The sequence below is a fragment of the Apostichopus japonicus genome, chromosome 4, assembly GCF_037975245.1.
Source record: "Apostichopus japonicus isolate 1M-3 chromosome 4, ASM3797524v1, whole genome shotgun sequence".
Classification (NCBI taxonomy): domain Eukaryota; kingdom Metazoa; phylum Echinodermata; class Holothuroidea; order Aspidochirotida; family Stichopodidae; genus Apostichopus; species Apostichopus japonicus.
The window spans coordinates 25,493,739-25,518,218 of NC_092564.1; the positions used below are offsets into that span (position 1 = coordinate 25,493,739).

Genomic DNA, 24,480 nt, shown 5'->3' on the forward strand with positions numbered 1-24,480 from the left:
GATAAACTTTGTAGATATACTATGAGCAACTAGAACTTGGATGATGTTAAAGACTTTTAATAAAGAAATACAAGGTATCCATAATAGTTAACTTGTTATGTACACCTTTATGTAAACCTATGTTTCTTTGGGTGTGGTCTGGATTTTACATAGAACACATACACTGTCAAATTAAACAGGTCTACTCTCTGTTTAGTAGTCCTATTTGATACTGGGGAGTTTGTAACATGCCTTTGGCAGGCAGGTAACCTTTACAGTAGTCAAGTTGATGTATATTTGGACATAATGTACATGTTTGTTTGTATGAACTATATGTGTGTATGAATGTCTGTATGTATGCATGTATGTGTGTAGGTAGGTAGGTTTATACATGCAGTGCGTATGTGTGTGATGCTCTAGATTATTGCTGTTGTATTGTATGGTGGTCAAAAGTCATTTGAGGTCAGCAATGGTTTTAATGTAAAATTCTTGACAGTACATATATCGTACCTCAAGACTTATAACATTGAGAATTTAACATTCATTATAGGTTCACCTAAAGTTGTGTAGTGCAATAAGGTTAGAGTTTGTTTTGAGTTCAAAATAGAGATCAAATTCTGAAAACCTTATAAACTGGATATTTCAAGAAGAGCAATGTTGACAGATGTCATAGCAACGGAATACTTTGGCATGAAATGTTATTTTTAGTGAGGGTCAAAAGTCAGCATAGCTCCAAATGTGATGAATCTTTAAAAACCTTGTATCTGAAGAATCTTACCTTGGACCCAATTTTCATTTTGCTGGTGGATTTGCTTTAATGTTGATTAATACATTAAGCCCAACAGTAAGCTAATACTGCTTATTAACAGATTGTTATGCAACTTACTAAGTATTTTAATCCTGTTAACAGTCACCAAAATCATTGCTTTAAAACTGCACGTAAAGGAATTATGCTCTTTAAATATGGCAAGTGACAGCTGTGAAGGTTGTCAGTCTAGTTTCTGTTTTTTTTCTTTACCATTAAGTTAACAGTGCTGCCTATGAATTTATGTACACCCAACTTTTGACTACCAAATTTTGACATCTTACACGTCAGTAGTTAACCGTATATTGTACATTTAAAATTTAATTTCCCATCGTTAGAGTGTTGGACATATACTTATCCAGCACTGGCATGAGGCATGCAGCTTGAGTGAGGTACCTGTACAATTATACTGGGGGGCTATTCACTGCAGTTACAGTATATGGTTGTTATATTTGTCAACTGTATATATATACTACAATAACGACATCCGGTCCTTACCTTACCTGGGAGGATATTGACAAACAGAAACTTACAAATACTGTGTGGGTATTTACAAAGACCCAGTTTTCTCGTCTGGATGCATGCAATCACTTCAGATAATCCTGGAAAGTTTTCCCTAGCTAACAGTGTGACAAGAGACAGCCTCCTGGACACAAAATCTCTCTTGGTGAAAACCTTTTCCGATATTTTAAGTTTTGGTGAGCAAAATTTTGTTTTCTTATTTTTAGGCTGATTTGTAAGAAACTTGGTCGTCCCTAGCCTGTAGGAAAAACTTACTGATTATAGTTATGAAGGTACTGCCGAATATGGTTCTTGTGTTCCAAAACTGCTACATGTTTGCACTTGTATTCCCAGGTAACCAGATTTGCATATCAATTAGGGTGAAATTAGGGTGCAGTAGGGTGCAATTGTTAGTTCATTGGTAATTAGGCAAATTTCCAGATCTTCTTGCACCATTTTTGAATGAGACAAAATCATCCATAATAGTTACATTGAAAGCAATTGCTGTCTGTGGTGAGACCCGCAGGATGTCTACATAAGCTGTAAGCTACATTAACATCTGGAGGATTCATGAAACGTGACAGCATATAATGTAGGTGAACAATGTCATAGCTAAAGGCACCTCGCTTTTAAATTTATCAGTTTAATTGGTAATTTACATTCGGGGCAATCTGCTCTTCAAAAGTTGCCGAAAAAACTCATCTTCTGCTTTTGGCGTGTTTACATAAACCTTATACCTAAAAGTGAAAAAAAAGGGCTTGTTTTTCTTCCTCTTGGAGCAAAGAATATACTGTTTACACACAGTGATCATACCGTACATGGATTTACAATTACACATTAAAATGTAGGCAGACATACAGAGTAAACACAATTTAGGTACTAGAAGGAGCTAGGCCTCTTTGGAAGTACACACTGTGTAGTATATTGACAATCTGTACAGTATAGGCCTATGGCCTAACAGTCAAGTTAACCACTAAATGACAGTTAGAGGAAACTTTTGGATTAAAAGAAAAACAATGAAAGAGATTTTAGTTTAAAGCCCTGATAGTCTTTCTCTCCACCTCTCTCTTGTACAGTACACCTACAAGTACAACTCAATCGATCACATTGATAAATTCTGTATTAATTCTTTCAGAGATCTGCATAATTGTGATGTAGACTAAACGGCCAATCTCCGACCAAATATTGTTGTAGAATACTTGCTGCCCTCTGTTTCAAATGTTATAATTAGGTTCAATAGTTGATAAAGTTATGTACTGTAAATTGATTCCTCCCCCTCCCTGTATTAATTTATTGCATAATTTTTGTTTAACTCATGAATTAGGCCAATCTAATTGCTTTGTCTTCTATTTGTTGAGCCGTGTGGCTGTTGACATATTTTTACAAGCTGTGTGGCCATACACTTTGCATCTACAAAATATTGACATCATAGTGTTGTAATAAAACTGTATACAGGAAACAAGAAAGAAAGAAAAAATCAGACATTGAAACCATATGGTCTCAACTCAAAATAAGATGAGTGAGGTTAATAAACTGCCTCAAAGGCAGTTTATTGGTGCCAATGTATTTCTATATTATTTTATATACATTCACAGTATCCAAATAACCTTTTTTTTCATGCCCTTTCTTTTGCTACTAAAGTTTATTCTTTAAAGAGCAATAAGAAAATAATTTCCAGAGGGTCAGATGCAGCAGTTTGGAATCACATAAAAAAGAAAAGTTTCCTTCCTGTTAGTTGGCACTGTACAGTAATGTTTTGGAGAAGGGCATAGATTGTTTTTGATTAATCTATGAAGTGGTGTTGCATATATATCTTGAGTCGCAGATAGCCATGTGGTGGTTTTTATAAAAACACACCATTTTCATATCCCGAACCCAAAACAAATGCTTGAATAGGTCCACTTGAATTGTAGTATACCGCACACACTACTGTTCCATACATTTTTATGAAGTGTGCGAGCATGGAGGTTTTACCCTCCATGGTGCGAGCCACTCCATGCAGTAAATTTTAATTACTTCATTTAGACTATCAAGGAATGTTTTCACAGTTGAATTTATTACACACATGGTGGTAAAAATTTATCAAAATTAACAAGTGGAAAATAAAACAGCCCGCTTGATGACTCTGTGTTTTGGTTTTGTTATTTTACTTTAAATTGGTATCAATTTCATTTTGAAATGTCCCTGCAACAATAGTCAGGAGAGTTGTAAATATCTTTTATTAGCCCACAAGGGCACATCTTATGCTAGAGCTCTATTTGATGGTGCACTGCACTTTGATGGTTCGTTGCACTTTAGCTATTAACTTGTAAAACTTGTAGAGTTAGTATATCCCAGCCTTGTATAACTTATTTCTTTTCTTCAAAATTGTAACGAATCAATAGCGCGGTTTTATTTTATGCATTTGGGCCTTTCTAGGGCTCTTTCCTTTACACCCTAATTGTTGTTGCGGTTAACGACGAGAGGCCATGAAAATTGCAGAGTGGGATGGCAATATATACAGTATGTACAGTACTATAGCCCCTGCAGAGATAGGTAGCAAAACATACCAATAAGAGTATACTGGGCATGAATTTATTAGGGGGGGGGGGGATGGGGGTTAACATGTACAAGATACAGTCACATGCATGGAGTTGAGAGGCTTGACAGGCCTCAGAGAAACCACAAATTATACTGCATATTTTGGTGATTTTATTGTAGTAAAGGCAAGAGCATGCAATGTCTATTACCGTACAGTACTTAGTATGTTTTCACGTACCAATCTGTCTCCACCCAGCTTCTATTTAAATGATCTCTCAAGATCTCAGCTGTACCTATTTCATGATGTAAAGTTAAATCCTGTTACAAGCAGTGGACCGTCTAAATTAGAAACCAGTGGTGATCACTTTCCAGTGTATTGCCATTTGACAAGCATTTGATACATTAAACAATGAAATGTTGCATAAATGTTGCATAAATTTCAAAAAGTAAGGTTATGTTGTACTTTAATAAAAAAGAAAAACCTAGAAACAGGTAGACTAGGCCTATAGTGTGTTGAGAACTTTAGAGGTGATTTTAGGCTGGTTTAACCAATGAGCATGTTGACAAGCTGGTGTCCTATTTGCCCAAAATATTTTTATAAACATGGTAAACTGAATCCTAAAGAACTGTCCTCCAATCGGAATTTAGGACATCATTGTAAGTTACATTGTCCCCCATTCCTGTCTCCCTTCCTTCTCCCTTACTTCTCCTCTTCTCCTCCCCCCCCCATCCTCCCCCAGGTCCTCCCCTCCTTTCAAAGTCTTCCAAGTCCCACCAGGCAAGGTAAACAATTTTAGACATGAACTGATACAATAGCAGATTGCATTACATAAATTTGTGGGGCACAGATTTTCCATATTAACATAGCCTTGCATTATAAGACAGAACTTGTAAGCTTACAGTATGTGTAGAAGATCTCTAGATAGTTAAATTGAGGGGGTATCAGATCTCTTTGACTTATAATCTGCTGACTTACGTACCTCGTGATTTATTTATTGTATGCAAAGTTACATCCCAATGCACAATACAGCTTTAAAATAAAACTACCTGTCACCCGTTCTTGGACCCTTGTTTTTTTTTTTTCCTTTTGATTTTGGTTCCAGTATTTTCAGCCAAATATTTACAGTGAGATATTGGTAGGTAGAGTAATTACAGCAGTTAAGGATATCCTGCCCTAGATACGATTCCAATATATCACTTCTCTATTCCAGACATATTGAGTGTTGGCTTCCTCACGCTGTGATGCCTACCGCAATTTGATTTGAAAGCTAGTATTATCCTATGTTTATTACCTACAGTATTCTTTTATTCCCAAAGGAAGGAAGTAAGTTAGTTTGATAAATTGACGATATTTTATGATCACAAGTTGTGCATTTATTATTCGGTATAGCTAAAGGCTCTACAGTAGTAGAGCCGTTGGGTATATTGTATATGATGCACCAGCGAGAATAAATTTAAGACCAACAGAAGAAATACTGTAAATAAGTAAAGATTTTGAGGTTAATATTACTGGCAATGCCTTTAAAACCGAATTTTCATCTAAAAGATTGGTATTGACCGCATAGTGAAGCTGTTTGATTTTGCAGTGTATTGACACAGTATGCTGTTCATTTAGGTACATCTTAGTACAAAAGCGATTTAACATGATGCGATTATAACAGATGTACAGATTTCTAACAAATATCAACACCTTGTCTGTCTCTCTGCACTATTGTAATTTCATGGTGATTTTCTCTTGGCCAGCAGCACTAGTTGGTTTAAATTTGCATATATAAAGCTCTCAGAGGATTTTTTTTTATATTCATTTAATTTCTGAAAGGAGAACCAAAGTCCTGCCTTACAATATCAAATAAAACCTACTTTAAAACACGAGCTATTGTCCAAATATTCAAGATTTTAGTTTGGCCCTCTGTTTGTTATAATTTTATTGCATTAATTATTTAGGACATTCCAGGAAATAGTTTAACCATTGTTTATTCATCTGAACATTTGTGGGTATACAAACTGTTTTGGTACTTTCAAATTATTTTAGGGTCGTATTGATGAAAATGGTTTCCAAATGGTTTCCAAAATGGTAAGCTATATGAACATTCTCAGGTAATATCTAATGAATTATGTCGTTCTGCACTGCAGTGGTTCAGTGAATGCATACTATAAATTTCACCATCTACAAATGATGATACATGTACGTAGTTCACTAGAGATAATGTTAAAGACCATCAAAACTATATTGTATATAACAGCTTGTACTTAAAGAATCATCTAGAAACATGTATTAAATATTGCCATCATGCAGTTGTGGAAGTCCTCAAGATGTTGCATATATATTGAAACTGATATGGCAAAAGATTCTTATTCAATTAGCATTGATTTCTGGGGTGTTTTTGGCTGCTAATTTAACGTGTCTGTGGTCCCGAAGTTGTGACGTTCTCGAGAAATAGTCAGTTTCAACCAGACCAGCTTCCATGCCTTGAAAGCTGATTGAATCAATAACTGAGCCTCCTCTCTATCAGTGCAAACTACAACGTACATTGACTGGACGCAGCATGAGCGCTCTCTGCACTGCTAACATGTAAAACGCTCTGCCTCTCTCTCCTGACCAATGAACAGGCCGTTCTCCATCTCAATCAAATTAAAGTAAGGGAGAGAGGAACCTTAGCCAGGAAATGTTTACAGCACCGCTCGCTAACATCCGGTCGTCGTCGCACATGATTGATTACCGCGCCAAGTGCTCCGGAAATCACTCCGTTATATCCTGTGTGGGAGGAAGGAGTAAAATATCTCCATCATGATGAAACATGAGACTGCCTCGCTTAAGTCGCGGCCGGTAATTTTTTTTTTTTTTTTTCTCTTTTTTCTTTTCCCCGTTTTACAGACGAAATGTAACCTAGTCACGACAGTTTACATGATAGCTGAAGCCGGTGAACTAATGAGATGCTGAATATGACATATTTGCTTTGTTGGCTTAACAGTTTAATTTAATTAGTCAATTAGTTTTTCCTCTCTCAGTTCATATTTAGACAGTTATGAAACCCTGGAGAGTGGGTGGGTTTGAAAATATTCCATGTAAATTAGTAACAGGAGAGTTTCAAAAAAAAAAAAAAAGAGACATTTTTCCAGAGGTAGCGATCAAGTTAAGCCCAAGTAGAGTGATGAAATTATCGGCAGCCTGATACCGGGGTTGAAGGGAAATTTAAGTTGAGTTAATGCAATGAATGCCCAACAAATTATTTTGACTCGTATATTGCTTGTCACTAACGATCAGAATTCCTTATTTGGCAACAGCTAATTTTGGGTTGACATTTTCAGGAAGGACAAATGTTTGTATTTTTAGGACTTTGCTCTTCCTGATTGAAGTATAAAAAGGGAATTGTATAAAATAGAGAAGAGGAAAGGTTTCAGAGAACCGGAGGTAAAGATTTGTTGAATTTGATTGTCTGTCACTTCCTATAGCACTTAACTTAGCTAAATATTCCTAGCATCCTTTTTTTTTTTGTCTGTTAAGATATCAGGCAAGTTTGCCTCTGTAATAAGTCTGGACAAAATATCCACAAGAACAAAGCAAACATTATTGAATGTGACAGACATTGAAGGCTTACTTGCCACTGCAGTACTACTGCACTCTGATCTTTTACACTCTTCATGGTAAATTTTGTAGAGTTTAGTCTTTAAAATCTTATTTGAAATGGTTCATTACATTTGATGACTTAAATTTAAATTAAACAGATATAATACAATTAACTTACATTGTATGAATAATTATAGAAAGGTGCCATTTCTAGGAACAAAGCATGTTTCCAAGGTTATGTTTCATGGTTCAAGTACAATGGTAGATATCCTGTACATATATTACATGTAGCTCCATTGGGGGCCATGACCCTCCCCACCCCCCTCCCCTCCCTTCCTGTGAATGCCATCTATATACAGCTATAATAGACTCGGTCGTATGTGTTTTCTCAGTATGTTAATGACATGTTAATTGACAATTTTAGCTAATTCCTGTGAATGCCACTGTGTGTTCTATATATAATATATATAGCTATATAGACTTGGTCATATGTGTTTTCTTAGTATGTTAATGACATGTTAATTGACAATTTTAGCAAATTAAAATGTGATTGTGATTTTTCTAATATAAAACAGTAACAAAACTTACATGACTCCTGGCTTTGCCTGTTTCCACTCAAATAACTTTAATGGCTATTCTTAATGAGGAGACAGCTTAAAACATACAAAAACCTTTAAGCAAACCATTCTTAAGGTGAAAAGACCTGCAATATGAATATTCATGTCTGACCTATCTTTTAATAATTATGCAATACTCAAATAGACTGCATGCCGTCCACTGTCAACTTATGAATTCTTTGTAGCGAATTTGTTGTATACAGTACCCTATAGTCCAACACCCGGGCACTCTTTCCATCTATTACATCCAAGTCAGATTTTCAATGTTTTGTTTAAGTGTGCATCATATAAACTTGAAATGATGTACTGTAATTAAGGTTATCACTCACAGCTTGATAAATTGTAGATGTAACTTAATTATGCAATAAATAAGACAATAAACCTGAATGAGCATGATGTGTGGAGGTTATTAATTATTTCATAAGCACAATAGGCCTAATGAATCTTTAGTCTTACACTTTTTTCATAAACTTTTGAGCTTTCTTGTAAGATGAATTATCCTGAGATCCAGTATGATGCATTTATCTGTACAAAATGTTTTGGGGATCTAAAGGTCTTTGATGACTCATTACTCGCTGAAATTAGTGCCGTATTCTTGGTGTAAATTGTTTTCACTCACTACCAGGAACAGTTGCAACTTACTGTACAGTATAACCTCACAGTGACATTTGATGGGTTTCAAAGAAACAGTTCAACTTGACCTCTCAGTGACATTATAGAAACATTTGTATCTCCTTATCACTTGATTTATGGCACCACACGGCCATATCAGATATATACATTATATACATTTAATGATGCATGTATACATGTAGAATATTATAATGACATGGAAAAAGCAAATTGGATATCCAAACAAAATTGCATTTTCTTCATAGTTTAAATGAAATGTCATTCATATTAAGCCTGCAATGCAATTGGATTTAGGTATTCAGATTAGTATATTGAATGAATCAAGACTAATTATGCATAAAGCCCGGCTTTATCTGCAGATGATTTCTCAGAATAGAAATTAGTTGTTTTATTTAAGCAAATAGTGATAAGTAAACCTATTTGTTTGTTGTTTGTTGTTGCAAGATATTTTGAACTTAAGTTGGACAAGATTAATACTAAATTTACAGTAAACTGTACCACTATACAGACAAGGTACACACAACTAGCACTCAGTTGTGGTTAATTATACGAAACAGTTGCAGTAGTTACAATTTCATACCAGTCTGACAGGTTTGCTGTTAAAGCCTAAATGACATAATCCTTTCAACACTTCTCATTAGTTACATTTCACTTACTTTAATTTCAATTCTTCATCGTCAATAAAACTGACTGTTCATTTTGACCCCTAAAATAAGCCCCAAGGCTTTTGGTTGGCAAATTCCTGTCATACCGTATTCCGCTGCTGCGGAATTTGTATCGCAGTGGTATTGAGAGGCGGCAGTTGTCTATCTTGGAGGTTTTTATATTCTGATGACGAACCGATGGGACTGAAAATCATGGAAAAGGAGTTCGGAAGAGGTCGGTTGATGATGTCTCAATCTGTAACAAACCTCAATTTGGCGGCTTTAGGTAAATACTAAGATTACAAGAAGTGTAAGCTCTGCCTTCATGTTCACCACATTTTCTATCCTCTGCACACTCCAATTGTAAAACATGAATTCTGCAGGTTTGTACTAGCACACAGTATATATTGGTACAGGAATTTTGACAAACTTGCAATCTTTACAGTATGTGGTGCCTCATGACAATCATAGATGTTGTAACATATATCACATCTAGCTGATACTCTCATAATCTGGGCATGTTTGTCGTTAAGAGAAGGTATCAAATGATATAAAGTTTGTCCATTTTTAGAAATGCTACAAACTTTCTCAAGTCACATGCAACTTCACCAAATATACTATCCGGATACTGATTTATTATGCAGTCATTTACTTCGATCCTCCCTCACCTGTCTCCCCACAACCTTAGTACTCTTGTTCTATCGTGCCTAGGATGAACTGACCGTAACCATTTAACACTGTACTTTGTTAAGCACCGGGTTGAGCTATAGCCGCTGGAATATCTGCAATGCTGAATCCCTATAAAACAATAGCTACAACCTCAGCAGTGTTCCCTTTTGTGTGACATTGAAGAGCACCAAAGAGTCTGTCCCATATACTGTATGCAACCATGGCTACAAGATGCTGCAGCCCCGTAGGCATACGATTCTGACACAGTGCCTTGTGCCAACTTCACTTTAATATTTCTGAAATCAACGGTCAATATTAGATATCACACCTGCTTTATGTATGAGGATGGTTTAGATTTCCCTTGCTTCCTCACTTACATATCTCCTCTCAACCGTAGCACTCTGGCTGTAATGTGCCTAGTGTGATCTAACAACCTCTGTAGCACTGTTCTCTCTTTATAACAGCTTCATTAATTTATGCCAACTTCAACTGAGAAATAGTCAATAAATATTTAATACCATCTGCTTATTAATGAATGTTGAAGGATTTAAGTTATCACTCTGTTAAGCAGTGCTGCATGTCGGAATGCTGATGCATTAACTCTACCATATACAACAGTAGTTGGTGACGGAGACGATTAATAGAGTTGGAGCATATAAGTGTTTGGTTACCAACAGTTCTCAGCAATTAGTCATGATGGCCTATAAGTATTGTTTATCTATAGCCTAAATTGTAAAGTCATAGAATATATATTTATCTGGCTATAAACTTGTAACTTTTTTAGCTCTGAGCCAGCCCTTGGTTATGTTAATGGAAATCTGTCTTCAGGCTGTATATAGGCAGCGCAATGATAAACTCAGAAGAAAGTAGCAGTAGCCTGTATGGACCGAGAGGTGGGTCATAAGAGGAGCAGTGCTAAAAGGTTTCCTTTATACTACACTAAGGGAAGACTATTGAGTTATATCCAGCAAACCTGGCTGGATATGAACATTTCTGGATGATCAAGTTTGTCATTCTGAACTGCTGTTAACTAGGGGGCAGTATACTGTAAATTTCTCTGTCATATCCTCATCTCTGTATTTGTTTCATATTTCTACATTTACTTCGCTCCTCGCTTACCTGTCTCCTCACAACCTTAGCACCTCGTTATACCGTGCCTACCTTGTTCAACATGCACATATACCACTTACAACACCATACAACTGCAGTATGTATGAAACAGTTATGAATAGTTGCATGGATCATGGGGCCAGCTAATAGAGTTAATTACAGCTAATCCAGATTGAACTCTTCACTACAAAAGTTCTTATCACATTCTATCATTTCTACAATAATTTGCAAATGTATGCAATACACAACCTTTGGAACATGGTCTCCTAATTATAACTGATCACTGTTATATATGGCCATGTATGACCTTTGACCTGCTGCTATGGATGAGTAGCCTAGAGTTTCTTTATATAATGCACTAGTACTCAGTCTGTTGTTGACAGTATGAGTAATTCTTCTCACACTGCTTCATCCACACGTTTCAGCCTATCATGGGCAATTAATTTGAGCTGTGTTGCTGGTGGTGCTTGTTGAACTTCGACAAGTACAGTATAAATTTATTCTCTGAATAACCAATAATAATCAAGAGTAAATTTGTAAGGAACACACCTCTCTGACAGTAACCCCCTCTGAGCATCAAGCAGGTTTAATAGGTCAACAAGCTATGTTGGTACACAATGCACTTGTACTGGGTCCGTTTCGAAAATTCAAGTCAATATTTTGATAGCAAATATTGACTCACTCACACCATATTTCAAACCGTTGGTAAACTTTATACTTGTTTATTGTGGCCTTGCTACTACATCTTTGCGATGAATGAGCTCACCGGAACCTGACATTGCATTGTGTTGGTATCCCATTGGGCAATGTACTTTGTATTTTGTTTGCTTTCCAGACTATATATACATAAAATTAACTAATTTATACTTCAAGGGAGCAAAATTTGCTGAAAAAAATGGGCTTAAAGGCAAATTCGGTGTTACAGGGAAATATATACATTCCCCTTAATGTTTCTAGTAGTTTATACTGCATCTGAACAGATCCTTCCAGGGTCTAGTGATGCTAAAATAAAACTATGACTAATTCTATGCATATTCATGTAACTGATAGGGAGCAAGACAGACCAGTGTGTAAATTGTACCGTACTATATACCACCTTTGTGGAAAAACTGTACATTAAGGCCAAATGGGGGTTCTTTGGGCTTAATTCTTTAAATCCAGATGATATATATCTATTATCTCTGTGAACATAAAACTTAAAGGTCGATTTATTCAGATATAATTCTGAGTGCCGCTCTCTACATACATGCAAAGATGTTAGCTCGTCCTCCCTCTCTGGACATGTGTTCAACTGAAACGTGAAAACACTGCATATATGCGCAATGTAGGTTTTTCGCCGTAGCACCAAGAAAAAATATCATAATTGTACATAGCTTATGTACATATGTCTATGCATGCATGACCATTCACTGGATACATTTACTGTATTATATACAACAAATTAGGTCTACTGTACATATACACATGTGGCCATGCATTGGGAAATTATCACGGCCGACGTAACCTACATCTAACAGAAACATTAAAAGGAATATTCCCATCCTTTTAAATGGCAGGTAACACAGCGAGGAAGTTGAGCCTCACGACATCTATCTAAAACAATCAGACAGTGAGCCTAGGCCTGCCTAAATTAGGTCTCACATAAGTGTAAGCCCCTTGTGCCCTAAGGCCTAGACTATATATAATATATATATATATATATATAAATGAAAATCGTAATGAGTTGAAAAATCAAGAACAGTGAAAAAACTTCCAGCCTCCACCGGGATTTGAACCCGGGCCTCCCACTAATATATATATTTATATATATATATATATATATATACTGTATATATATATATATACTGTATATATATATATATACTGAATATATATATATATATATATACTATATATAGACTATATATATAGACTATATATATATTTATATATATATATATACAGTATATATATATATAAATATATATATATATCTATATATATATATATATACATACATATATATATATATTGTCTGACGTACGCTAAACACTAGCCCTTTTTGAAACACATCAATGACTTTGTGGATATTTTACTTAATATCTTTTACAAAGAGTCTGTGAATATAGACTGATGAATCATTTCCCATTCAGATCTAGCTGCGGCTCTGATTTACTTGATTGAACCAGTTATTGTTCAATGGATTTAAGGTAGCACAGTCAACAATAAATTATTATTTAGTTTTGAAGGTTACATGTCATTCAGTGGTTTAATTGAACGTTATTTATTCATTGCAGTGGGTGTTATAAACGGTATAGTTGCACAGTCAACATTAACACTTCTTTTATATTAGAATATATATATATGTACACTGAATGGAAGGCCTGCAAGGATTAAGCATCTTGGACTTCATTTGTGGTGATTACTACTGGTCAAGAAATAATTGGTAAGCTGAGGGTATGCATAGTGTTTTGTAGGACCATCAATGCTCAGAGACAGCTCCTGAAAGCAACAAATTCAATATAACCAAGGTCCATATTTCATAACTATATTCACTCAAGGAAGTAGTCTTTTATTCTGTGAAAATGCAAAAAGTAATTTTTCTGACTGTTAATGTAATGGAGGGTTATAATATTGAAATGAGTCATAACCAATTACAAACAGCAATATTTGGCCATTGCAGCTTAATTTTACAGTATACATACTTAACTTGACTGTACTACTGTAGGTCTATAGGTACATTTCATGTGGAAGTTCAATCAATGACCCAGAGTTAAGTGTCAGTGATTGTGTTGCAAAGTAATTAAATTTAAGTAGGTTTTGTTTTGCTTGTATAGGGACAAAATTACTACGTTGTAATGTAAAGTTATGATCTGTCTCATATATTGACCATTGCAGACAAGTTTTTGCTCACCATCAAACAAGTAACAACATTTTAAGAAGCAGGTGTATCTGCTGTACCTTAAGTAATAATCCACTAAAAAAAAATTTGGCTGAAGTCTTTACTACTTTCCACTGTAATCATCAGCAGCTACGTAGTAAAACAGAATGCTTGATCTTCCCTCTCTGTTTTCACGGACTATTGATTTCTCACCATCAAATGCTACAGTTTACTTTAGTGTGTGTCCGCGACCTCTCTTGAACCTGCTTAATAGCCGACGATAGCTTTACTCCCGAAAACAACAAGAGCTTTATGACTCCCAGAGCACCTGAAGAATAAGTGCGTGGTCTTGACCTGCTTTGAACCTCAGCTGCTTTCGTCTTCCTCTGCAGCAACATCAGAATTTCCTTCTCTTGCTCGTAGACGACTCGCAGTTTAGTTTGAGGAAGATTCAGATCACTTTTGATTGGTTGTTTCCGCTACATACGATCTTAATCTCCTCTGTGTCATCCCACTGCGCAAAGCTCTCTCATCTCTAGATTAGAGGCTTATAGCATCAGACACACTCTAGCAGCGGGAATCGCATCCAGCCCTACTGGAGCTGGAGCCTAGGAGCAATTAGAGGATGAACGAGGTATGCAGTTAATTAACAAGACCACGGTTATCTTTGCAGTATCTGGGAAACGTGATCGTACTTGCAGTATCGCGATTTAAAACGAACATAGACTCGAGTTCAATGCTGTAGGTTCACAGGTTAAAACATCTTTGTCTGTATGCTTCACAGCAGATCAACAAGAAAAAGGCAATCCTGTAAATTGTTTGATAGGGTATTAAAGTATTTGCTAAAGCTTCAAGCTCTCAGGCAAATTGTTCAGAGAGAAAAATAAAATACTTTTGTACTAGGGGAAAATGTAGACTCATGTAGACTGTAGGGAAAGATGATATTTGATTTAAAATTGAGAAGTAGTTTCTCATCCTCTGACATTGTAACAGAGTCTAAAGTTAACAAAAGGCTGGTTGATATTAGTTGATAATTTGGCAATGTTTTAGAACAGACTTGACACAGTGTGTGATGTAGGCTTATTAAGCAGAATCATGTACGTAGGATAAGGACATGACTGCCAGCTAGGATTCGATTCAAGGTCATACATGGTCTAATGGATCAACACATCATCAATCTAAAATGGTTTCTCCATTCAAAGTATTAGAAAGATGTTTTTCTTACGTGGCATCCTTTCGAAAGTCCTGTTAACCTGATATTGATGTTCTAATAAATTTAGAAGCTATATGGTTTGAATTTGTGATCTTTACTTAGCAACAGTGCAATTCTCAACAAATCCACTTGCTTTGCAAGATTTAATTAGTGAATTATCTCTCACTGAAGCTATGATGTATTACTTCTGTTCCAAAAGTGGTGCACACAGCTGACAATGAGCTAATTACAGTCCATCTACAACGAGAGTCAATTACAAATTAGCTGGGGGTTTTAAAGGGGACTTTAGTTTTGTCGTGGAGTAATTCACAAGATTTAATTAGTGAATTATCTCTCACTGAGGCTATGATGTATTACTTCTGTTCCAAAAGTGGTGCACACAGCTGACAATGAGCTAATTACAGTCCATCTACAACGAGAGTCAATTACAAATTAGCTGGGGGTTTTAAAGGGGACTTTAGTTTTGTCGGATATCAAGCATCAAACTGTAAGACTAACAATAATGAACATGAATTAAAAGTCACTGGTTGGAATCCCTTTATAGCCCATATTTTGTTTTCGTTCTTTCAAAATTTATGTACACGTACTGTAATGTACATGCATTGATTAGGGACATTACAACGCAAAGAAAGATTAGCATTATTTCACTTTGAGCATAGATACATGCATATTCATGAGACAGGATTTGGTAAATTGCATGGCATTGAAAGCCTTTAATATTCACCAACTGTTTGTTTGTGGTCATGAGAGTACTTCAGAGAGAACCAAGAAAAATCAGCTTGGCGATGCTCTACTGTGCGCTACCAAGTGGTCTTGATAAAAACAAGTTTACATATATATTAAACATGGATCCTGATAACAATAGCAGAAAAGCAATGCATTATAGTTTACCATGCAATTTAACATATTGCCTAGTTTCACCGTACATACAGCACAGTACGAAGAAAAGTGTTGGAAAGGATTTAGAGGAGTGTAGAATAGTTTGAGTACACCACGTACAAGCCTAGAGATGTGCCAGTGGCCTGGTTTTTGTTGAGATTAGATCTGTAGTACCTGGGAGTAATTCTAACATCAACACAATCCTTGGTATCTGCTAATATTATGTGACTCATTGTCAAAGCAGCAGCTGCTGGTAAGGATGGAGGCCCTCGCAGGGTGATAGCTTCCTTTTTCATGGACCTGGGCTCATGCCAGAAATTCATTTCATAGCTGCATGTCCACAGAGTGGAAATTTTCTATACAGCTCAACTCCAATTTGTATTTTCACTGGTGATTAGTTTACTGGAGGGGGTAGGGGTTGATGGACAGTTTAGCTTGGAGGGGGGGGGGGAATGGGGGCAATTATAAGAGCTGAATTAATTTCCTCATAGAGATTTAATAGGAATTACTGAAATTAAACACTCAGTGTGTTAAGTGGGTATAAAGCATATATACTGTATGCATGTGTTCTTGGTATTTTCAAAAAAATTTAAAAGATAGGGAACTTAAAGATTGGAAAATACCGCACTAATTTTGGATTTTTAAACATCATTTCTATTGCCCTCCACATATTTCAGAAAGACCTGTCAGCTGTTGTGAAACTCTTTTCTTTTGGTAATATTGCCTTCTATATATTCCCACATATTCCCACCATCTTGAAGAGCACAAGGATCGTCTCCACTCTGAACTTTCCAAAAGCCAAACCTCATCGTTTAATGTCCTTTTGTACCTGCTAATTGCCAAATGTGTTTTACACTCAGATCTGCATGAGTTGAAACAATGGTCTGATATTCTCTTAGATGAAAAAGGAATGAATTAGCAAGAAAAAACAAGGAAGAAATTATCTGATGATACGTACAGATCTTAATTATTGCTATAAATAACATAACATATTCATATATATATATGTGATTGTATATTTTCATGAAGGTTATGTTTTGGTGTCTGGTAACTCCATCATCTGGGCATATCATAACAAGTTTACTGGTGTGGCAATGCTGCTAATATCATAAGATTAGACAGGGCAATCTGTCTTCTAAAATCCAAAGTACTTTGAACTGATCACGATCGATCGTCCCATGATGAGTCATACAGGCCTGTAGCAAATAATTTAAACTCAGGAAAATTCCAAAAGACTAAATTAACAGATTGATCGGATATTGTCACAGAGAGAGATGGAGATAGATCAGAGAGGAATAGAGAGTACAGTAATATCTGAATCCCATGAGATGATAAAAAGAAAAAGCATTCCCTACTGTAAGTTCAAACTTGTATCATGTTTCCAAAAAGAGTACTGCATACAGTACTTAACAACATCAAATACTGTACTTTAATGGTAGGTTCTACTTTTAGAAAAATCTACTTTTTGAAAAACAATTAGAAAATTAGAAAAAAATTAGAAAAATCCTCCATACATAAATATGGAGGAAGCATGGTCAATAAGGTAAGTTTATTACATCGAGGAATATTTTAGGATATACACTGTAGTGCTATTAAAATGAATGTGTATATATTGTGTTTTGGAAGCTGGTGACCATTCTGGTAATTCTGGCATATTTAGAGACATAACTGATTGCTTTCAATAATTCTTTGTGATACTGAGGCATGATGGGATACTTTAAAGATGGTTTATAGATGAGAGGATAAAGTTATAATGAGGACGTGGTGGCATTGTGGGGATTTGCTGGGTGACTGAAATAAAAATGTCTCTGTTTAGTGCTTTGTTGTTGAATCATTGGACAGCTTGCTCCAAAAGGAAAACTATAAGCATGTGAAAGTTTTATTGGTTACTTTTAATAGTCTTATGAAACTGTACCAGCAACAATGGAATATTCGGCAAATCCATCAAGCCACTAAGTTCGCATATATTACATCAAATTTGTTTGATCTTTACATGCTTCTTTTTTTTTATTGGGCTGTTTACCAGTTTATATTACTCTGGTAAAGTAAAGTGAGTTTCCGTATGGTTTTATGAACATTATGAAGCTCTGACATAATTAGATTGATAGGTTTCATCCAAGTTTGTACTACTTCTCTGTACCTGATCAGCTGAGTGGTGTAGCTTGATAAGAGTGACATCTCAGTGTGGTTGAATTGGTTAAAGTGGCATATCACAGTGGCATATCACAGTGGCATATCACAGTGGCATATATCACAGTGGCATATCACAATGGCATATCATAGTGGCATATCATAGTGGCATATCACAGTGGCATACATGTATGCAATCCAAAAATGCAGCTTTATAGGAAAGTCATGATATGTTTATCTGGCTAAGATAGATTTCATCCATACTATATTGTATTTAGCATAATTACCAGGTCGACCAAATTTAATTATGTGCATTCCAATAATAGAAATGAACAAAGCATTTTCCATGCTGTGAGCATATATCATCTTTTTCATTTAATAAGTAGCTTTTAACAAGTGGCTTTTTTTTAATAAGTAGCTTTTAATAAGCATTTAATAAGTGGTTATATGCACATGATAGGCAGCCCACATGCAATTAATGACATTTTGGCAGTCGCATAGTTCATCTTCGCAAAAAGTAGGTCTTTCTAGTCGAACGAGCATTACTTTGATATAAATTCCATTGTTTCAGTAAATGTCGTTCAAGAGTTTGTTTTCAAAACTTTAGTTTTGTGGCTCAAAACCTCTGACTCAATTTTTTGCATCAAAAAAGGAGTTTTGATTCCTTCTAGCATTGCAGTTACTGAAACAGATTTTCATATTATCGGAATATTACAACATGCCAAAAGTCAATCGGAACATTTTAAATTTTCAACTTTGTCTTTGTTATTTTGAAAGAAAAGTTGACTAGTTCATCTTAGAAACTGCTTTGCTAGAAGCCAGGGGTCTTTACTTTGCAATAGCATTGACATTTTACTGTTACTTCGCAATAGCAATTGACATTTTAATGTTGCTTGAAGATTTCTTTCATTTACTCAGTCTCAGGTAGATGGATCTAGTGCCCTGATTGACCTCTAAGGTACATAAAGGTTATAATATCCTCACCTCAAGAACTTTGAGAGAAGCTTGATAGGTCATACATCATCCCCCATGTCTCATATCGATGTTTGTCACCCTCTAAAATCATAGTTCCGTTCCTCGTAGCAGACTTTAATTTCCCCGTAAAAACTGATGACGTTAAACCGCCGCCTTTGAGTCACTATTTTCATTTTGGATTTTGTGGTTTTGTTTTGCGGAAGCCTTTAATTAGGACGGTCTATCCGTGAGGACCTAAGCGGGGACACCGTGATTAGTTACCTGGCCACACTGAACGAGCATCGACTACTGCGGTCTGCCTGTCGTCTGCAGGTCTGATGGGATTGGTTAAAAAACACTAGACGACCAGCGATGCGTCGTTACTAGGAATTCATCTGTGTAGTCATTTACCACCCATGATGTCAACTTAAAGGAATGAATGTGGTTTGCTGCTGCAATAGAGGCAACAGACTAGGACAAAATGGTCCTCGCACAATAATAAACTGCGGCTTTGAAATATATAAAGGGTAAAATACAGTAGGACGGACCTCACCGAATGATGTGATTAATCTTTAGTTTCCTCATCATAGAATGTTGAATAGAAAGTTTCTAAATCATTCGTGCTTGGACCTCTTTACTTTCTAATGATGAATGGAATGTAATGATACAAGGTTTGTAGAGGTCTGTATAAAGTTAAAGCTGTAAAGGCAGGTGAAGTTTAAATAGCATGATCATGATAACAGACATGATTGTGATGTCACAGAATCACATTATTACCAAACTTTAACAACTGGATCAAGTACACTGTAGGATGAACATATATTGATGTCAAGCCTATCATTGTCTTAAGTAGACCTTAATACAACTTAGGGCTTCAAAAAGTGTCTTAGCTCTCCCATATCTGTTAGACTGCAGGTTAAATTAGAATGGTTTGAGCCATGTGTGCTAAATGTCAAACTTGACTTCTGATTTATACATTATACACTCACATTAAGACCAAGTAAATTTCTCATAAGAGAAGTTTATAGCAAAATAATGCTTTTCGTCTATTTACCATTGAACATAAACAAAAAGAAAACTAATATATAAGGAGCTGGAGTACAAAGAAACCCTATACATGTGAACTTAATAGTTTTAGTTTTCATATATTACATACATTACATATAGTAGAGTACATAGTATGAATCATTAATGAGTTATAGCAGAAACAATAACGTTTTGTAAGATTTCTCTACACTGTTCTAACTTTTGTAATGTGCTTTTTTTTTGGTCTTCTGTAATAAAGCATAATACTATATGGACCTCAATGATCCTTTGGTATAAATGCCCATATCTGATCTTCTATTTAAAGCAATGTCACATCTAAAGAGAATTTAAACAAAAGAATGCACATGTTATTACTATTGTACATCAGATGCATTCAGGCCTAGCATTTCACAAATTTTTAACCACTTGCTAAAATAGAGCATCAAGCATTCTAACTTCACAGGCACAATACTAAAAAAAAAAAGAAGCTAGTGCTTAAAAAATCTACTGGCTAAAGTAAATTTCTCACTGGTATTTCCCTGCATATACAACACGCATGCAGTTTAGCACTGTTCAGGCTTATGGGAGCAGCCCAATTGAAATAATTGCTATGTAAGTAAGCAGTAATACGAGGCTTATTTTATGGGTACAGATATGCCCATTCTTTGCCTGATGATGACCATACAGTATGTTTAAGTTCTTTATTGTCTACTGGCAGAAAATTAACAGTTAATATTTGTTTTTGTTTTTTACTTGCTGCAAAATCTAATGGCATTCTTCCAGTAAATAGCCAGAATTTTGAGCCATGGCATTGAGTACTACCAAGTAGATGTGTAGCTTCAGCTAATTCTATTACCCAATGCTCACCTTCACCAACTAGACTGGTTACTTTAAATCTGGGTTACTGTTTGTTCATTTGGTTTTATACACATCGCTGAGATTAGGCTCACCGAGGTGTTTAAAACCAGCAGTACGGACGCTGAGACCTTTTGCAACCCAAGAACATGTGATAAAGTGTCCTCACGAGTTGACACTTAGCATGGAGCCATGTGTGGAACGAAAGCAAAAGTTCAGGTCAACGTTTGCTCCTTTTGAAAAGGGTGAAAGTCATCCATGTGGAAACAGTTTCTTAGAAGACGAGGGAGTCATTGTAATTACTCTTCCAATCAAAATATTAGTTTATCTGCACAAACAAAAAGCAAGAATTTGGGAAGAAGTAACCTAAACATTATGCTCTTGTGTTGCCATGGCAGCATGATCAGGTTTTTAGTGGACTTTGACCATGGAATAATGTTTTTTCATGATTGATAGATTTTAATTAACTGAGTAACATGAAGTAAATTTGGCAACAAAATTTGGTATTAAATCTGCAGTTTACAAACAGCATCCTAGTTTTGTTGCTCAACTGAAGGTCAATTTTTTTACATGACAGAAATTTGGAACTTGTCTTTTCAATCTTATTAATGAATGATAAAAATGATTTAAAAATTAGACACTTTACTTTCAATTGCATTGATTGCAATCAGATTTTCAGTGAATCCTGGTAATATGAATCCTATCTTCCTTGTCTAAAAACTCCAAACATGCAGTCTTGCCATCCCCTTATCTGGTTAAAACAAAAGGATAATTTAGATTAGTATTAATCCCCTACTACTGACTCCTATTTCTGGTCACTTTATACTTCTTTTCGAACCTATACAGCACCATCTGAATTTACTTTATGCTTTAGGTATTAAAATATGCTTTAATTTCAATATGGGTGTTTACCCTCTGCACCTATTATACTGTACATTTGCACAGTGTACAGTCACCATGTATTCATTCTACTAGTTGTATAGTAGTTTATGTCATGTACAGACAACAAAGGAACATTAATTTTAAGTTGCGCCTTATCACATTCTAAATGATTGAATTTCACATTGCCCTGGGGTGATCACATGTGAAGTTATTGCCTCTGTGTTGTTGTTGACTGCAACTTTTGTACCTAATTTTGCTCGCCACAATTTAGTCGGATAAGGTTTTTAACTATTTTCATCGGCAATAAGAATAGCAAATACAAAATCTTGGCAAAGAACCAGAATACTGACCAAGCTGAACAAATTGCTTCTAAATCGGAAGGGCATTCAGTATGATTTTTTTTTCTTTTTTTTCTTTTCTTACTGTTTTCAGTTGTCGGTTAGGTTTGTTGAAAAAGTCAGTAAACCATTGCGTGTAACTGAGGTTGCCCATTGTGTCAACGCTATTGTACATGGTGTGGAGGTGTGCAATCATACGAATAAGACTGGCAAGTCTCAGTGACGATTTACCTATTGTGTTTGCCAGAGCAATCCCTTTTGAGCGTGGGCAAGTCGAGGTTAAAAAACTAGAAAAGTGTGGCAAAAACTTGAGGTACTTTAGTGGAATTGTTGTGAGTAGAGCTGTGATGGTGTCAAAAAGGACTGGCAAGTCATAAATTTAAACAGGGCAGAAAGGTACAGAAGAGTTCAAATGGGTGAGTGTAGGATAAGATAAAGTGTATCAGAGAGAAGGACTACAGCTTAGTACATAGAATAACTTACTCTCATTCTGTTACGGTAATGTATACTCTTTCTTTCTACATAAGTAATGTAGTATTCTTTTAGTTCTAAATAGTTAAATTCAAAGAATAAGGTTCTGCAATGAATTGATTGACAGTTTGGTAAGCAAAAGGAGTTTCATTCACAGAATGATTTTCATCAGTTAAACATAAGTTACATTCATCGCTCAGGTTTCTCCGAACCAAATTTAAGCCGACCAAGTTTGCAATGCTTACTTTTTATAACTTAGCTTGGTATTGGAAAGTTTGTTTCAGTTATGTCTTGTTTGAGGTGTGTTGACTATGTGTGATGATGAACTGTAATAGAGTGAATTGACTTGTGAGGAAAAAGTCAGCAAACAAACTTGACATACTTTATAACCTTTGTTTAGAAAATACATACTTTCATCATAGTTCTTTATTAATGTAGTACAACATATACTATCAGTTGAACTCCACTTGGAGAGAGGGCAAAATCTGCACATTGTAATATCATGCAACTTAGCTAAATAGCTTCAACCAAGAATTTCATACTCCCATCCATTAATCGTTTTATGTTTTAATATATACCAACATGTTTGAACTCCATACAAAGTTCTTTCGACTTCAGTGAAATTCTTGTGGTGATTTGAGCCTATATGTTATTTGATGATACCGTTCTGTAATGGGTTTTTGCACATTGATCTGCAGTTCTTTAGCCTCCACTAGTTTAGCATTCATGTGAGTAATTTTGATATTGTAAACATAAGGATGATGGAACTAAATACTATAGATTTAAAATCAAATTTTTAATCCTTTATGCAAAGAAAATTTAATGGCTTTTTTGATGTTGTGAACTGTCAGAAAACTATCTGCTATCAAAACAAAATTAAAGGACTTCAAATCTTGTTACATGAAAGTGTCAAGAGCCAAATCATGATTTTTTCATTTTTTTTTTTCATTTAAATTTAATTTTTTTAAATGGTGTGCAAGGCATCAGTAATGTCATACGTGGTTGTTCATTTCCTAACATCGTCTTTTCTATGTTGTTTGTATCTTACACAGGCTTTGAGGCAATGTCTGCAAGAGGACTCGCAGATCACAGACTAATTACCCCAGCTGCACCCGTTAGAGCCACATCTCACCGTCGTCGAGGGACACGCATACCACTATGGTTTCATGGCCTGCTCTGCAGAGGTGTCGCAGAGGATTTGTTAACGAAAAGTCCTACCAAACCGAAGGAAGGACTGTTCCTCGTACGTCAAAGCTCCAACCGGGGAGGTGGGTATCATGTTTATTCCAGACCTACTTAATAAATGTTAACAAGGTATCATGCAGAGTTCTCCCAGAGGATTTCAAATTCTAACGGAGAGCGTTTCCAGGAATTGTTTCGTTTTCTATGTAACTTCTCATGCAGGGTTCGTCGAGCTGGGTATCGACCGGCCGACCTACTGTATTGCACTGAGTGTAAAATTCATTAATACTCCTCCTGTAAGTAGCAATGCCATACTCTACATTTTAAGAGATACAGGTTTTGTGTGGCTGCTAAATTAAATGTGGGCTTGCAGGCTTCATGGTCGCTAGTTTACCATATTCACTTAGAAGTGAGAACATGATAAGCAAAATGTAGAGTTTTGAAGCACTGCCATTTTGTAGCAAGTTACTAGAATTTGTGAAATTGAACCTGCAAGTAGCTCTCTGTAAATTGAGAAAGGCTAAATTACATATTGTTAAATACTTCTAAAATTATAGGTCATAGAACACAATAGGTTATTTTCAATATGATTCAGCTATAAAATTAGCATCTTTTCTCTTTTTCTACTTTTGTCTATCAAGAAT

The 24,480-nt window shown here is 35.6% G+C and overlaps 2 protein-coding genes across 9 annotated transcripts in view; both read left to right on the plus strand.

The window, feature by feature from the left end:
- The window catches only part of LOC139966931 (tyrosine-protein kinase Fer-like), a 323,597-nt gene that overhangs the window by 156,468 nt on the left and 142,649 nt on the right, over positions 1–24,480 (plus strand). The gene's annotated exons all lie outside the window — the stretch shown is intronic.
- Positions 1–24,480, plus strand: part of LOC139966928 (uncharacterized) — a 46,275-nt gene that overhangs the window by 8,933 nt on the left and 12,862 nt on the right. For 4 of the 8 annotated variants that reach the window (XM_071970417.1, XM_071970415.1, XM_071970419.1 and 1 more), the window contains one exon: positions 23,707–23,922. In XM_071970417.1, the coding sequence (XP_071826518.1) occupies positions 23,718–23,922 (205 nt within the window). In that variant the 5' untranslated portion in view covers positions 23,707–23,717. Of the gene's footprint in view, positions 1–1,346; positions 1,483–13,264; positions 13,472–22,315; positions 22,682–23,706; positions 23,923–24,480 lie in introns of those variants that run through there. The other 4 variants (XM_071970414.1, XM_071970420.1, XM_071970421.1 and 1 more) reach the window with 4 other exon arrangements.